At 40.7% G+C, this 16,995-nt stretch overlaps 1 protein-coding gene across 1 annotated transcript in view; it reads right to left on the minus strand.

Annotated features, from left to right (window-relative positions):
* LOC124612436 (colorectal mutant cancer protein) overlaps positions 1 to 11,910 on the minus strand; it is a 602,106-nt gene extending 590,196 nt beyond the window's left edge. Inside the window, exon 1 of the mRNA XM_047140650.1 lies at positions 11,409 to 11,910. Within this exon, the coding sequence (XP_046996606.1) occupies positions 11,409 to 11,539 (131 nt within the window). The 5' untranslated portion in view covers positions 11,540 to 11,910. The remainder of the gene's footprint in view (positions 1 to 11,408) is intronic.
* Positions 11,911 to 16,995: the final 5,085 nt, after the last annotated feature.

A 16,995-nucleotide genomic window follows, 5' to 3' on the forward strand; every position in this document is an offset into this window, starting at 1 on the left:
CGTGAGGTCGGGTAATATTTGACTGGCGGAAATTCGCGGTTCACAGTCAGGTTCCGTTCTAATCGTCAGTTTATAAGTGTAGTGGCACAAAAATTCATCACTTTTGTTTTCAGCAGATACCAACTGAAATAATAAAAAAAGTTGTTATCAACAAAATAAATGGCAAGTAAATATGCGACTGTGCCATTCCCACACCGCTGATGCTCAAAATACTTTTTTCGCTCTGCAAGGCTAGGTTAAGGGGGCATGCAACGGAAAATGTAAATATTTATTTAAAAAATCATTACAGCAGTATTTATTAATGTACAACTCTAAAATTTCGCATGTGTTAAGCAAAACGGAAAAATATAATAAAATATGCAGGATTAATATTTTGCCAAATTTGTATTTTTAATTTTTTATTGTCTTTTTATAAAAAGCCATAACTCAAATTTTTATCATGCAATTAATCTGAAAATTTTATTGTGGTGTCCTGAGAACGTTATAAGACCACTGAACTATAGTTATTAATTTATGGTACAAACTGTATCATTAACAGAGTTTTTAATTTTGGACATCCAAAATTAAGTTTTTCCACATATGATCATCTAAAAATCAGACAGCAACACGCATTTCCTGAAAATTTCATAGTATTAGCGCATATGCTTTTTGAGAAAATGCTTATAATAACGTAAAAAATGTAAAACAGATAAAATGGGATTCAAAGATTTTCTTCTCATACTTCTACACGTAATAAACTTACCTCAATTTTAAAATCCTCCATACTGATACCCCCCATCCTCCAGGTTTCTTTTATCTCTTCTCCCTGGCCTGTATTTGCAGGTAAAACACTGGTTTGTTAGATTTCTTGACCCTGCTCTCGTCGACGGTGTAAAATGCTTTTGTTGTAAACACAGCACCATCAATACCAACTCTCATCAGCACTTCAATTCTTCCATTATTTCCGTTATTATAACATAAAACTGCATCATAGACACCTATTTTGAGTTCCTCAAGTGGACAGAATGTCCTTTTTGAGCATCTAATCCAAATTAAATTACTGTGGCTTTCATTTGCATTTTGACTCTTTGCTTGAAGACACTTCCTCAATTAATCAGGGTTTGCAAGAAACCAGAATACGGGCGTAACTGCATTCATAACAGGTTCTGGTATTGAGAGTTTATGTGAATACGTCTCATTTCTGTTGCTGAACTTAAACCAATCGTCTTTCGGATACAGATTGTGCACTGGTGTTTGGTCACTGGATAGTTTATGGAAAAAAAACTGCCCACACAGCACGCCTCATTCCCTCTAAATTGTGTTTTTCCTTATAGCCCTCCCATAATATAGCTGAACAGAATCACTTTCTTTCAGAGTAAGCCTGCCTTTTCCTCCTAGTGGTTTTCCATTCTCAAGTACTTCATCGTTCTTCTTTTTCAGCAGGTGACGAAGGCTACCACCAAGCATCTTTTAGATGTATCCAACACATTCCAACTTTCTATTGTTGTATTGTACGGATTTTTACCTGTTACAGCCTTGAACAAAGAGGAGTCCCCATTACTAAGGTATTTAGTGTATTTAACACCATACTGGCCCTCAGATCTGGATAACATCCTCACAACTACAGCAGCCTCCATGACCCCACTTGAGCCACTATAATTTTTACAGCATGCTACTGCATGCTTTTCTTGACACAGTTTCTCAATATCTTCATTGTTCGGCATATTCCTTGTTGCACGTTGGTGGCAGTATTTAGACATCATTTCTAAATCTAAAACTTTAGCTGAGTCAATACCAATAACAAATGCAACTCCATATACAGATGTGTGACCCCTTTCCATCCAGGTCCCATCTGCAAACACACACAGGCCAGTAACATTTGTAGGAGATTCACTGTCATGAATACCTACCCCAAGATCTATTCCTTTTTGGTTTAAGTCCAACAATTCCTTCACTGCTTTCTTCACAGAAACTTTGGCAGTATCGCATACAGCATCAGACATTCCACTATTCATTTTTTCAAACCTTGCACAAGGTGGAGGCATGTTCACAAACCCACACAATAAATTGCCTCCTTACCTGCCCTGTCCAAGAGATCTCAGGGCATATGATAACCTAAAATTGCTTTCATAGGCACCAGTGTTAGTTTTTTTGGAGAAGGAAAATGAAAATTCATAGCAACGCGAATTACAAATTAATTTAAAATTACAAGCTATTTCCACTTTTCTTTCTTCAACAACAATCATGCATTCCGTATTTTTACAGCTAACACATGAACATGACAACTTTATCGCCTGGCAGAGAACCTCTTAACCAAAAAGTCTGAATGCAGTGGCATCCATATCAACATCGTTCACGCACCCGTACAGTTCTCCTGTTCAAAGTTTCGATGCTTAAGCTGAGAGCTTGTGTTCTTCATTTCGAGCTGCTTCCTCTTTTTTGTTGGTAAACCGATTTCCATGAAACCTCCGTTTCCTAAACACAGTTTTTCCACCACCCATTATGCATAAATCTTGACTTCATGTAAAGGTTTGTGAATTCAACCTTCCACCTACTAATGTGTGTTAGTGTTGTCAAACGCAAATGAACCACATGCAAGAAAGTTTATAAGCAAAGATATATATATATATATATATATATATATATATATATATATATATATGTCAGCCAGAGATATGGATGTCAGCTAAAGATATCGAAAGAAAATAGCCTTCACACTGACAAAAATTCCGCTGAAGCAAGCAGTTTCCAAAATGTCGGAAAAGGTGGGAGTGGTCGCCAGTGCAGAGTTAATCAGTTTAACAATTTAAAGGCATTTCTAAAGCTGCTATCAAGATAAAATTCGCACACAACGTAGTTTAAACAGTGTAGAACAACAAAATAATATTTTTGTAAAATCGATTTTTTTGGACCAATATCCATTACATCCAGGCTTAATTTCGGCCGGAACGCGTTCCGGCACCTCCCAGCACCGTAGATTTGAAATAGTACACGTGTATTAAATCACAACGTAAGTATAATTTGCCGCTGCAGCACATGTGAACATGACAATGGTTCGCCAACGTGATGTGACGGGCAGGAGGTGTCTGTTGTGTGTGTGTGTGTGTGTGTGTGTGTGTGTGTGTGTGTGTGTGTGTGCAGGTACAGTATACCCAAGATAAGTTGAGTATCATTCCAAAGTTTTATTAAGCTGAACGATGGAGCAAAGTGACAATGGTACCGCGGCAGGCGGTGGCAGCTGTTGCTTATATTGGAACCTTGTGGTGTTATGTTTTCTATTATAAGATATTATGGTTTAAAAACCTGAATTTCAGAACAGTATTTTCTCAAAAATGATTTCTCATTGTAAGTCTTACACAAGTCTCTCTCGGTGGCGGGGAGGGGAGGGGGGGGGGGATGGCAGAAGGGGGCGCGTTCCGGCACCTAAAAGTTTAGAAATTAAGCACTGATTACATCCCCCCTTGAGGAAAGTATCGGCTACAGTGTGCAATTAACGATCAGTCTCGTAACAGCTCTTGGGAGACAACTCGTAAGTTATGTGAATAGTTCAAAGGTATTTTATAAACAAAAAGCAGTAGGGTACGAACGGAAAATTCGAAATATTTGCAGTGAACAGTCAAGTATGTGAATTTTGACAGAGCCAACAACGATTCAACATCACTTACATACGTCCTCTTTCGGCTCGAGTAGCAGTAGCTATGCAATTCGTATTAAATTGTTGACTACCGAACACGTCCTTAAGCTGCTATGACAATTCCACATGTGTTGATAAAGAGTACATAAGCAAGTGTGTTGAAATGTCGTGTGGCTAGGGCCTCCCGTCGGGTAGACCGTTCGCCTGGTGCAGGTCTTTCGATTTGACGCCACTTCGGCGACCTGCGCGTCGATGGGGATGAAATGATGATGATTAGGACAACACAACACCCAGTCCCTGAGCGGAGAAAATCTCCGACCCAGCCGGGAATCGAACCCGGGCCCTTTGGGTTGACAGTCTGTCACGTTGACCACTCTGCTACCGGGGGCGGACAGCAAGTGTGTTGAAATACACTAACCAAATACACTCCTGGAAATGGAAAAAAGAACACATTGACACCGGTGTGTCAGACCCACCATACTTGCTCCGGACACTGCGAGAGGGCTGTACAAGCAATGATCACACGCACGGCACAGCGGACACACCAGGAACCGCGGTGTTGGCCGTCGAATGGCGCTAGCTGCGCAGCATTTGTGCACCGCCGCCGTCAGTGTCAGCCAGTTTGCCGTGGCATACGGAGCTCCATCGCAGTCTTTAACACTGGTAGCATGCCGCGACAGCGTGGACGTGAACCGTATGTGCAGTTGACGGACTTTGAGCGAGGGCGTATAGTGGGCATGCGGGAGGCCGGGTGGACGTACCGCCGAATTGCTCAACACGTGGGGCGTGAGGTCTCCACAGTACATCGATGTTGTCGCCAGTGGTCGGCGGAAGGTGCACGTGCCCGTCGACCTGGGACCGGACCGCAGCGACGCACGGATGCACGCCAAGACCGTAGGATCCTACGCAGTGCCGTAGGGGACCGCACCGCCACTTCCCAGCAAATTAGGGACACTGTTGCTCCTGGGGTATCGGCGAGGACCATTCGCAACCGTCTCCATGAAGCTGGGCTACGGTCCCGCACACCGTTAGGCCGTCTTCCGCTCACGCCCCAACATCGTGCAGCCCACCTCCAGTGGTGTCGCGACAGGCGTGAATGGAGGGACGAATGGAGACGTGTCGTCTTCAGCGATGAGAGTCGCTTGTGCCTTGGTGCCAATGATGGTCGTATGCGTGTTTGGCGCCGTGCAGGTGAGCACCACAATCAGGACTGCATACGACCGAGGCACACAGGGCCAACACCCGGCATCATGGTGTGGGGAGCGATCTCCTACACTGGCCTTACACCACTGGTGATCGTCGAGGGGACACTGAATAGTGCACGGTACATCAAAAGCGTCATCAAACCCATCGTTCTACCATTCCTAGACCGGCAAGGGAACTTGCTGTTCCAACAGGACAATGCACGTCCGCATGTATCCCGTGCCACCCAACGTGCTCTAGAAGGTGTAAGTCAACTACCCTGGCCAGCAAGATCTCCGGATCTGTCCCCCATTGAGCATGTTTGGGACTGGATGAAGCGTCGTCTCACGCGGTCTGCACGTCCAGCACGAACGCTGGTCCAGCTGAGGCGCCAGGTGGAAATGGCATGGCAAGCCGTTCCACAGGACTACATCCAGCATCTCTACGATCGTCTCCATGGGAGAATAGCAGCCTGCATTGCTGCGATAGGTGGATATACACTGTACTAGTGACGACATTGTGCATGCTCTGTTGCCTGTGTCTATGTGCCTGTGGTTCTGTCAGTGTGATCATGTGATGTATCTGACCCCAGGAATGTGTCAATAAAGTTTCCCCTTCCTGGGACAATGAATTCACGGTGTTCTTATTTCAATTTCCAGGAGTGTATGTTTCACACATTTTGGTAGCTCAGAGGTCGCGTTGTGCACTGCCGTGCAGAAGACCGCATGTTCGAGTCCATGTCAATTCTTGATTTTCTTTCCATTTCTTATTACTTTCTCTACATTTTCGGTCGTAAAGATAACTATAACAGCTTCACAATGCCATTCCATACCACTAAAGCCATACCATATTCTCCATTTTCCGAGCGTTCTGGACCACTGTTGGAGAAAATTCTGCGTGCAGTAACCCTATGTGATGTGAATTACATCGCTTCCTTTACAAATATATGAGCATTCAGATGTGTCCACAGAGGACGACGATGACGAGATCCAACGAGCTGCCCGTACGTTCCGTGATAGGGTGAATCCACACCTGGATTTAAATAACAAGTGATTTAAGCTGAGGTTTCGTTTGGAGGAAAGTACCGTAGAGTAGTTGGATTTAAGGCTCACAGACTATCTGATGAACCAATCTGAGAAACCAACCACTGACTGCATTGTGCATGTTGCTGTTAACCTTAAGATTACGCCACAGGAATCTTTCAAATAGTGGATGGTAATCTGTTTAAATCAGATATAGCAACAGCTTGCAGAGTTGTCCGTAAGGTATCGGACTAACGAAAGAATTACAGTCAACAGCAACTTCTCTCCATGCCTTTACGTTATTCATCACAGTAACTTTATTTCACTCAGTTATATCTTTATTCTGGTCCAACACAATTTCCAGCAGCAAATCTTTCTCGTATTGAGAAACGCTTGACGATCGCTCCTTTTTTGATTGCGATAAATATCTGCGGTCGAAGCGCAATAATCGAATCGATAGCTGACTTTAGCCATGTTGCCAAGCATGTTATGTGCTTCCTAAAATCAAACCTAAACCTACTTCGGGGAATCGAAGTTTCGCGTTATACAATAGAGCCGACTCCAGAACATCGTTCACTTTCTGATCTAATGCCAAATTTGATCTGCAGTCAGCGATGTTTATACAACCGACCATCAAAGATACTGATGTAACTCCTAGAAGATATCCTGCTGCAGGAACAATACTACCCACTAAGTCCTTAGGCGAAGCAGCAGGTGTTTAATACACAAGGCCCTCGCATGAAACAATCCACTGTGGTGGTCATGCGACTGGCCCACTGTGGCTGGCGAGGAACTTCGACTGCAGGTGTGCTGCTGAAACACGCGGGGGCTTCGTCGTGCTGAAATCGAATGCGGCGACGAATAGACAAGGGAACATCATTCAACATGTCCTCCCAGAATCCTCTCGCAAGAATACGAGACACGTGCGGCCATCAAGTCGGTCCGGGAGAATATACGGTCCAATTAAAAAGGCTCTGACGATGGCAGGCCACACTCTGAGGGTAAATTTGCGTTGTGAGGCGTGCGTACGCGTAGCATGTGGGTTCACATCGGCCCACGTATGCAGGTTGTGAACGTTCATCACAGTCTCGGGTGAGAACGCAGTCTCATCAGTGAATAGGACACTCGCTGTAAGGCTTCGGTCTTGTGACCGCAGGCCCTCTCGTGGTGTTTGCGACCCCCGGTTCCTATGTGATTACTGATACTTATTGTATGGCCGATATACCATCAGCCTATAAACTCTGTTTTTAATCACCCTGTATATCCATACTTAGAAAAAAGAGTTATGAAGATGTGTGTCCCACCTGATTTGTATAACCATATTGTGCTCACAGCTCGGTCTATGCTTTACAGATCAGAACATGGCAACATAGTTTGCCGAAACCAGTAATGATCTACAAATGCGATTGTAGCAGTTTGAAGTTTTTTACTTCTGTTTTCATATTAATCTAGATTGTCCCCGCAATTGGAAAAATGTCTAGCATGATTAACAGGACCACTGTTTGCCTAGAAACACAATTGTGGGGATAAACTGATCACTGCTGTGAATTCGCCCACAACACTTCCTTCGTTTTGACACAGACGTTAGTAGTAATTAGTAACGCCTCACTGAAAGAACCATCATCGATTCACCTACAACGTTTGGAGAAAGAATCGCAAAATGTAAATGCGACAGGAGGAGCTATAATTTGAGCCTGATATAAAATTATGCAGGACACAAGCCTGATATCTAATGCTGTACTGTCTCGCTCGTTGAGAAGAATAGGACGTTCGTGAAGGTCGCATGGAAACGATCACTGGCGGCCTCGTTCCCGAAAGCTAAGAGAACGCGTGAACGCCTCAAAAAAAAAAAGAAGTGGCTATCCACTTTCTCTTCACCCTGCCTCTCATGCTCTCATGACACGCAATCGTCGGCCAGACTACGAGATACTGATTTTCAACAATTTGGGGAGTCCTGCGTTAAACATTTCTTTTGGTGTGTATCTGCCTCGTAGGTCAGTGTACACCATTGCTTGTGAAAAACAACTATAAATTTTGTAAAATGGTACTCTGCGAAAAACGTATCTCCCTAATCCTTACAGAAACGATGCATAAATCGTCACACAGCAGAACTGGTGCTTCACATTGAACTGCCGTACACCTGAGACAGCACCTGTGGTTTCGAAACTTTCTTGGGTCACAACATTTATAATAAAGCTCCCATTTCTTTTGAAACTATTCCTGCTGCCGACAGTTCTAGCAACCACTGTCGTAAACCCAATAAAAGTCATTTACTTAATTAGTGAAGGCCTTTATCACTTCCACGAATTATATATTTCATCACTGACGAGTTCCTATGGTGATATCGAGGTGGGAGGTTTGAACAATTTCTTTTTCATTTCTTAAATTATGGTGCAATGTCTCTCCGACGACAACGTCATTAATGATGGAGTCAAAGGTCAGACTAGACAAAGGCCTTTTCCTTTAACCTATACTTTTGATTCGCCGAAAATAATTTTAGGACAACTACAAAAACCAAACTCTGGGCACCTGCACCATAAATCTACGTCCGGCCATTGCAATTAAAGCTTTCTGTTACAACCCCAAATCACATGTACAAAACGCCATGATATTTTCTTGGAAATGGACATACTTTCCTATTTCCGTAGCGATTCTTGGCCATTCCGAGACTGTCGTCCGTGTTAGACGACTATAATAAGTCACTATGTCCGCCAACCTCAAACTAAAAAACGAATGCAGAAAATATTAAACACGAAATCTAAATAAACAGTCCCCTTAACGATGTTCTGAGTGGTGCGTACACACAGAAAACATCACGAAATTTTGAATTTGTCTGTCGCCGTTACCGTTGGGAAAAACAACCCGAAGAGTTGATAATAGTACATTCTTTCACACGTGTGTGTTCACATTGATAACGTCATCATATAGTGTCTGTTTTCCTATGTACTTTTTACACCTGTTACATGGGCCACTGCAGAATTCCACACAACGAAGCTAGATGTAACAATTCGCAGAACCACATCACAATGGTGCAGTTCAGTCGTTGACTGGGTTACGTGCAGGACTACAAACCCAAAGGTCTGGTGAACAATTCCATCGGTCCATCAAATTTGTTTCTGTCACTTTTGTTTAATTCATTTCTGGCAATAATTTGTTACTGAAAAAAAAAAGACTGCAAAGTTGGGTGTCTGGCTTGGCCAATCGGTCCAATGACAAGAGGACAGGAATGCAATACTGCCTCCAATAGTATTTTGGTGTTCCAGTACATCTTCAGGTTGATGAGGGCTTTTTTTTGATAACTTGGAAGAAAATTAAAATTTTCTGTCATTTTACCATTTATGAGTTAGCACACCTGTTAACCTCTAAGTAGCACACATGCAAGCAGAAATCTCATGAGCTCCCAGCAGAATACAGCTATTGTTTATGTATCACCATTATCATTCATTTATTGATGCAGCACACAAAGGACAGTAGTGTATGAGCCTCTTGCATACTACATTATCCAATCATTATATTATTAATACGGCTGCACCATCTTCCAGTGCCTTCAAAATTGTTTATCTCTAACATTACAAGCAGTTCTTCCACTTCTGCAGTTGTTTCAAAACACAGCATTAGCTTCCATCACTAATGCTGGACACATTAACACACCTAAATGTATATAACAGAGAAACTTAGAATTAACTGACAATGTTTATGTCAAGTTCCTTTTTACCACTACATAGTACAATCTGCAAATTATTTTCTCAGTACAACTATTAATTTGGAATTTAGTGGAGGTAAAACTTTAGATCTTTATTGAAATTGTATTGAGTGGTACATGGCAAATAACCATTTATGTGCATGTTATGTGGGCATCATAAGGACATGAATATATGTCAACAGATTTACCCAAAAAATAAGAAAATATATCAAACAGAATGTAAATTAAATAAATGTGCTATTAACACTTTTGAAGACTGCTATCAAAGATAATAATTATGGCAACAGACTTGCTTCAAGCCATAAAACTGCTAGTACAACCTGACAAACAAATGTACCCACATTAAATTACTGTGCTCAAAAAGCTCCAAAATAATGTAAAATTTTACTATAAATGGCAGAGTCAGATGATAGTATTGCAGATGATCTTCATCTTCACTGCTTTTTTATGGTGTTATGGCGTGGTTTCCAACAGAACATTGCACAACACATTTATAAACATATGGGGTCTAATCAAGGTTGGTTATATGATTTTCTCTATCATCAACCATTTTTATGTATTAAATGTGTGGAATTGGGTCCCCTGCCCCTTGCCAGGTACACCCTTGAATATGACCTTGTCTAGGAAAGCACTGCAGTGTTCAAACTAATGTTCAGGTTGAGGACAGATTTACTTAAGATTTAAAAATCAAACCAATTATTTTGATGGCTGTAGAAAAGATACACAGAAATATATGTTTTTTGTTTGTAATTGGATTTTAGCACTGTTTGTTGTTCTGCATTCATGCATACCTGTTTTTTTGTTGTTGTAAAGGAATATTATTAGATATTTCAATTTCCATTGCATTATTATTTATGTATCAGGTTCCATGAGATCATATAGCCCCAAGCCAAAGCTACTATGTCATGGAACATATCAGGACATAGTTTCAAAATGCTGATTACAGGATTTATAAAGAAAAGAATTAATGTAAAAACTGTGTTAGATTATACAAATAGGTAACACAGAGAGAAGAGTTCTGAAATGCTACAAAGGCACTCCTGTACAAACCAGGTGCATGCTACAAGAAAAACTTTGAACTTGGATTTGAATACTTGGGGTTTATCAAACTGTTTTTCATTTCTGCTGGAATTATACTGAAAATGAAACATGCTGAACAACACTGTCAGATTCTATGTACAGATCATTAATAGTATCTCCAATTGGAATAAAATTGTACATAACTACTGGCTATGCAAAGTTCAGCTTTGGCATTGAGATACCACACTCATATTCTACAACCTTTATTTTGCACATGTTAGCATAACTTCGGCACAAATAAATTATATACGTCCCATTTTAACAGAATTCTGTAAAATAGCGTTGATCAGTAATGGAACATTGAATGCTTAAGTATGGCTAAAACACATTCTTCTGATATATAATACTCCAACCAATCTAGCACTATTAATATTTTCTAAAACAAACAGATTATCAGCAGACATTACAACACAAGACAAAACTCTTGCAAATGTTGCTAGAGGTGACTGCAAAACCAATTTTTCACTCATGCATTTTACAGCTTCATATTTCTGAGAAGATAAAGCAACTGACAGTTGGGCAAGGTACTTGATTCAGACAAGAAGAAACTGAACATCCTTTGTAGTGCAAATGTAGAAGGGACCGCATTAATAACAGAATGTTTCTTTCTGGCACTACTGCTTATGTACCAGCAAGCCCTACCATTGGTATTATTGAACCATTTACAGCGGTGCTAAATGTAGATTCTCTACTAACAGAAGTAAACATGAAGAAACCACAACTGCAAAAACCATGCCCTTATAGGACCAGCTACGTTTCACTGCGTGCTGCGAAGTTAGAAATTATTTTTTTGCAATATGGCACTCACCTGTCAATGTAGCCGTCTCCATCACCATCGCAAGCCTGAAACAGTTTCCTCACACGATCTTCATCACACAGTGAGCTTGCATCTTCACTCGCCGCGTATAACTCCGAATTCTGTTCCGTATTATCTGCCATTTTCACTAATGTGGAAGCAAAATATAATCTATTGTAAAGAAACGAGAACACGTAAAGTACGTTTCTTTTCGGAAAATGACTTGGAATATTCTGCACACCGCTGTTATGTTTGCGAAATCGTGTATCTTTATACTGTACAGCTGGTCTTTACACACTGTTTTCATTTAGGAAAATGTATGTCACACATGCTAACAAACTGTACACTTAACTACACATTATCAATTAAGAAGTCAACCGTCTAGTTTCGCACTGTGTTTATATGAACCACTCTTAACGTCAGGACAGATATGAAATCCTATTATAAATGTGAGGAACAGCTAATTTTCACAAACATAAACAACGTGATCACTGTAAATATTGTGAAGCTGTCAACATAATTCGCTATCGATTACCTAAGTCATTCGATATATATCGATACTTTCCGTAACCCGTCCGATACTGTGTTTTTATATATTTATTTAACAATTAACGCAGCTAAGTACCTTACAGTTGCGTTAAAAGGAAGTCTATAAACTAAATAGAAATATAGTTCCAATCTGTATGCAAAACACGATAGATGGACCGTCTTCCACTTGCTCTCCTTCGCATGTGCTTGAAAGTATTGCCGAAACTTGATAACGCAGTTTCATTCCTAGTAAACAATGCTCTTTCAAAAGTCTTCAAAACTGTCAGTTGTGCTTTAGGTAAATAAGCTGCTGCATTAATCACATATCCGGCCTAGATACTTCATTTAATTCGGAATTAATGGCAAATCAGAGTTGTCTTGGAGACGGAGCGATTCCGTTGCTTAGCTGATTAATAACGGTAAATTCGTGATGATCCTATCCCAACCCGAGCCTAACTTCAGTTTAGATCACGAATGTAGGACCTATGCCTACATGGCGTTGTCGGTCTGAATTTTATTCAGTCACTTATAGTGAACTGTAAATCCTATCGCAAAGGAACGCTGCTCCAGAACCCGCACTGAGTCTGATTAGGAAAAGGAAGGAGATGATGGATACATACCCACTCTTGGGCGCAGACTGTGTTCGAAATGCAAGGGTGGAGGAAGGGGAGTAAGAGATATGAGCCCTCGCAGATGATCAATTCGTCAATGCGCCTGATAATGGCAACATAGTCACTTGCTGAAATATTGTGTCCATTGGATACTCACATCCAGCTGTTCACCCATGAACTATTTATAATGAACTGCACTGGGAGACGCTGAAGAATCACATTGCGTAGCTCTACAGAAAGGACGTTTACCACAGCATGAAAATACTTAACAAGCTGTGCCACTGGAGGAGCTGTTTACTAAGTTCCTCTGTTTTCCTTTACAAGATGGCATGAGGACTGAGTGGTGGCAAAATTTGTCAAGATAATGCATCACATTGACCCAGTGGAAGCAAGAAGAGTCAGCCTAGCCATAGTATGGGAGGGAACATGCTTTGCTCGCTTGTGCCTGTACTCAACTAACAAAGAACTATTTGAATTACATCTACAGTTGGCCATCCAGTTCAGTTCCTAAACATGGAAACGGATTGATGGTGCCAATTGTACCACAGCTTATTCTACATAAAGGAAGGGCACTGCACGTCAAACAATGAAATTTGAGACCACATCAGAGAGAATAACTTCTGATGCTCCTTGTAAGACTATCAACAATCTCTTGGCTGAATAACTGAATGTGGACATGGTTTTAGTTCTTAAGAGAGGACCAACTCCTAAGTCCACGTTGTCATTGCAATAGTACATGCAGCTGAAGAAGTATGTCACAGAATCTTCCATGCTCCCAAGTGAACTAAAACTATGAAAAAAACATCTCTAGCAGGGAGACTCTGGCCATATGTGAACTAAAGGAAGATCCAGTTATCACAGTCTTACCACCCAGCAAAGGTAATGCAACTGTGATCTTATGTCATCATGATTACAGTGAGAAGATTCAGGCTTGCTGAAAGACAGTTCATATCAGAAGATCAACACTGATCCCACCAGGTGAGTGTAAAGGAAGACTTCCCTCAAAGAATCTAGCTTACCAGATGATGCTGGCAAGAACCTGTGACACAGAGAGCACCTGTTCCAGCAAGACTTTATGGACTTCCAGACATTCTCCAAGATGGGAGCATCTATGCCCCTTTGTCAGCAGCATTATTGCCCCAACATACTCGCTTGCTAAATACCTGAAGAATATGTTGGACTTATGTTGGAAAATATCTGCATCACACTCACAACTCTGTGGATTTTGCTGGATGACTTAACAACTTTGAGCTTAGTGATTCTGATATCCTTTGTACGCTTCGACATTGTCTCTCTTTTCACCAGAGTGCCTTTACAAGAATTTGAACCTCTGGAATTTATTGGCTGGAAATTTGACTTAGAAATGACCAATCTGGGACAGATTTATTAAAGAATCTGTCATTATGATAGTGACTACATCTTCAGTAAGAAGAGGAAGAATACATCCCACAGTGAACTGACTTCAGGGGCAGGCGGAGAAACAACAGAGATGCCACCAGCAGTCATCTGTGGGTGGGAATCTCAGACAGAGTGGCTTTATGACAGGGGGAAGGGATGCTGGTTATGAAGGTCATTATTACGAGCTGAAGGAAGGAGTTGCCATGGGGAGTCCAATTTCACCAGCTGTCACCAACACATATATGAAACATTTTCAGGAAGAAACCCTGGAATCAGTCCAATGTAAACATACCTGTTTCTTCCAGTATTTTGATGACACCTTAATCATATGGCCACACAGAAGATACAAGCTAAATGATTTCCTCAGACATTTCAATTCTGTACACCAAAACATTAATTTTACCGCAAAAGTTGATGTGGATAGAGAGCTCTCCTTTCTGGATGTCATGGTAAAAAGAAGAGTGATAGCACATTGGGCCACATCATTTGCATAAGAAGACACAACCTGATTTATAACTTCTGTATATGGTCAGCTGCCACTACCTGGTGCAGGAAGTGACATGCTCAAAACTTTGGTATATAGGGCTCACACCCTCTCTGAAAATGAGAACATCAACAAAGAAATTGAACATCTGAAGACAGTGTCCCATAAAAATGACTACACAAAGAGGCAAATCTGAGAGCTCTACATCCTACATTGGCTGTACAAGTGGCAGAAACGGAAACGGAACCTTAGGAGGATGTGACTATTGCATTATTCCATTTTATGTTGCATTATCTGGAAGGATAAGATAAATTCTTCAGAAACATCAACTGATGTCTGTTATCCAACCACCAGTTAAAACACAGACACCACTAGGTTGTGTCAAGGACAATCTTGGACTACAGATATCCAGAGTCTATCAGATTGCCTGCCACTGTAGCAGGACTTATTAGGTCAAATGGTGAGTACTCTCAAAGATCATTGCTGAGAACACCAGTAGCACACCAGACTGCAGCAGCCCAACAAGTCGAAAGTTGTGGAAATTCAGCAATCACAATTAAATGGAATGTATTATGACCCTACCAAAAGCCTGACACTGATGTCTAACTTCTGGGACTGTTTTATTAAAGAATCTGTCATTGTGATAGTGACTACATCTTCAGTAAGAAGAGGAAGGATACATCCCACAGTGAACTGACTTCAGGGGCCGGCGAAGAAACAACAGAGATGCCACCAGCAGTCATCTGTGGGTGGGAACCTCAGACAGAGTGGCTTTGTGACAGGGGGAAGGGATGCTGGATTTGTATCCTACTTGGAAGTGTACCACATTCAGAGTGCCACGTCAGATGGAGGAGGGGGGAAGAGATGTAAACCTCACACCAGCTCCCAGACATTCATTTCTCCAGCATACCTTATGATGGCAGTGTAGTCACTTGCCGGAACGGTGTGCCCCTTGGGCACTGGCATCTGGTTGTTCACTAATTAACTATTTCATCACAATGAATGTAGTTTACAAACAAAAAATAATAAACAGCATAGAAAGTTCTAAGTTCCTGGGTGTGCATAATAATGAAAACTTAAGCTATTTCTGTCATAAGAATAACTGTCAACTTTAGGGACAGTTAAGTTAATGTATTTTGCATATTTTAAGTTACTAATGTCTTATGAGACAATATTCCAGTATAACTCCTCACTTATGAAAAAAGTGTTCATTACACAAAAAAGTAATTAGAATTATATATTGGAGTCCACAAACTTACATCCTGCAGGAGTTTGATTAAATAATTGGGAATATTAACCACAGTCACACATTTATTCTCTCATTAAATGCACTGTCAATGATCCATAGCAGTTCGACAATAACTGAGATATGTATCAGTACAATGCTAGAAGCAAAAATGACCTTCAGTTTCCTGTAGTGAATCTAACTTTGTCACTGGGAGGCATGCAATGTTCAACTATAAAACTCTTTGATAATATTTCCATGGAAGTAAAATATCTGACAGATAGCAGAAGTGTTTTCAAAGGAAATTAAAGTTTTTCCTCCTTAACAACTCCTTTTATACCATAGAGGAATTCTTGAATAGAAATAATTAGTCTATTACAAGTAATTGTCTCTGCAGTCTTTTGTACAACTGTACTGTTCCACATTACAATATTTATTGTGAATATGACTGACCACTGTATGCTGATGAATAACACTGATAACCACAGGTAAAAAATTAAGAAGTGTTGAAAATTACAACAGAGAAATAACCGAGGTGATGAATCACTGGTGTCTGGCCAACCAGGTGTCCATTAACAAAACAAAAACTGAATAACTTTATTTTAATTTCAGAACAACTAAGTCTGAGAATAACAATGTAAACTTACTTGGACTTACAACTGGTAAAAAATTGTCATGGGACAGATAAATAAGCTATTTAAGCAGCAAACTTCCAAAAGTCAAACAATGGAAAATCCACAATGGAAACTAACAATATTATGAAAAGGATAGTTGCTACTCACCATATAGTGGAGATGCTGAGTTGCAGATAAGCACGAGAAAAAGATTGTCACAATAAAAAGACTCACAAAATGAGCTTTTGACCAACAAGTACTTTGTCAAAAATAGAAAATAGACATGCAATCTGTTGTCTATTTTTGACAAAGACTTCGTTTGCTGAAAGCTCATTTTGTGACAGTATTTTTGTTGTGCCTTTCTGCGACTCAGCATCTCCACTATATGGTGAGTAGCAGCTATCCTTTTCATAATATTGAAACTTCCAAAAGTACTATATTTATTACATAAACTAAGGTAAAATTTCAGTAAGGTTATGTTACTATACCCTTATTATGCATTCACCTCAGTGTGGAACACTCATTCTCTCTTTAGTGTTCAATCCTGAGGTTGATTTGCAGAAATCTGCCATACACCATTCCCTCCTTCTGTCTGCCATCCTCTTCATTTCCCTATATGTGGGCAACCCACATAATACATAATCTGTTGCATGTATGACACCCTTGGTCATCCTTGGCAACACTTTCCTGCAATAGCTCCTTTTGCTATTGCTCCAGTGATGTTGTTGTGTCTTAAAAT

Source organism: Schistocerca americana, chromosome 1, assembly GCF_021461395.2.
Source record: "Schistocerca americana isolate TAMUIC-IGC-003095 chromosome 1, iqSchAmer2.1, whole genome shotgun sequence".
NCBI classification, from domain to species: Eukaryota; Metazoa; Arthropoda; class Insecta; order Orthoptera; family Acrididae; genus Schistocerca; species Schistocerca americana.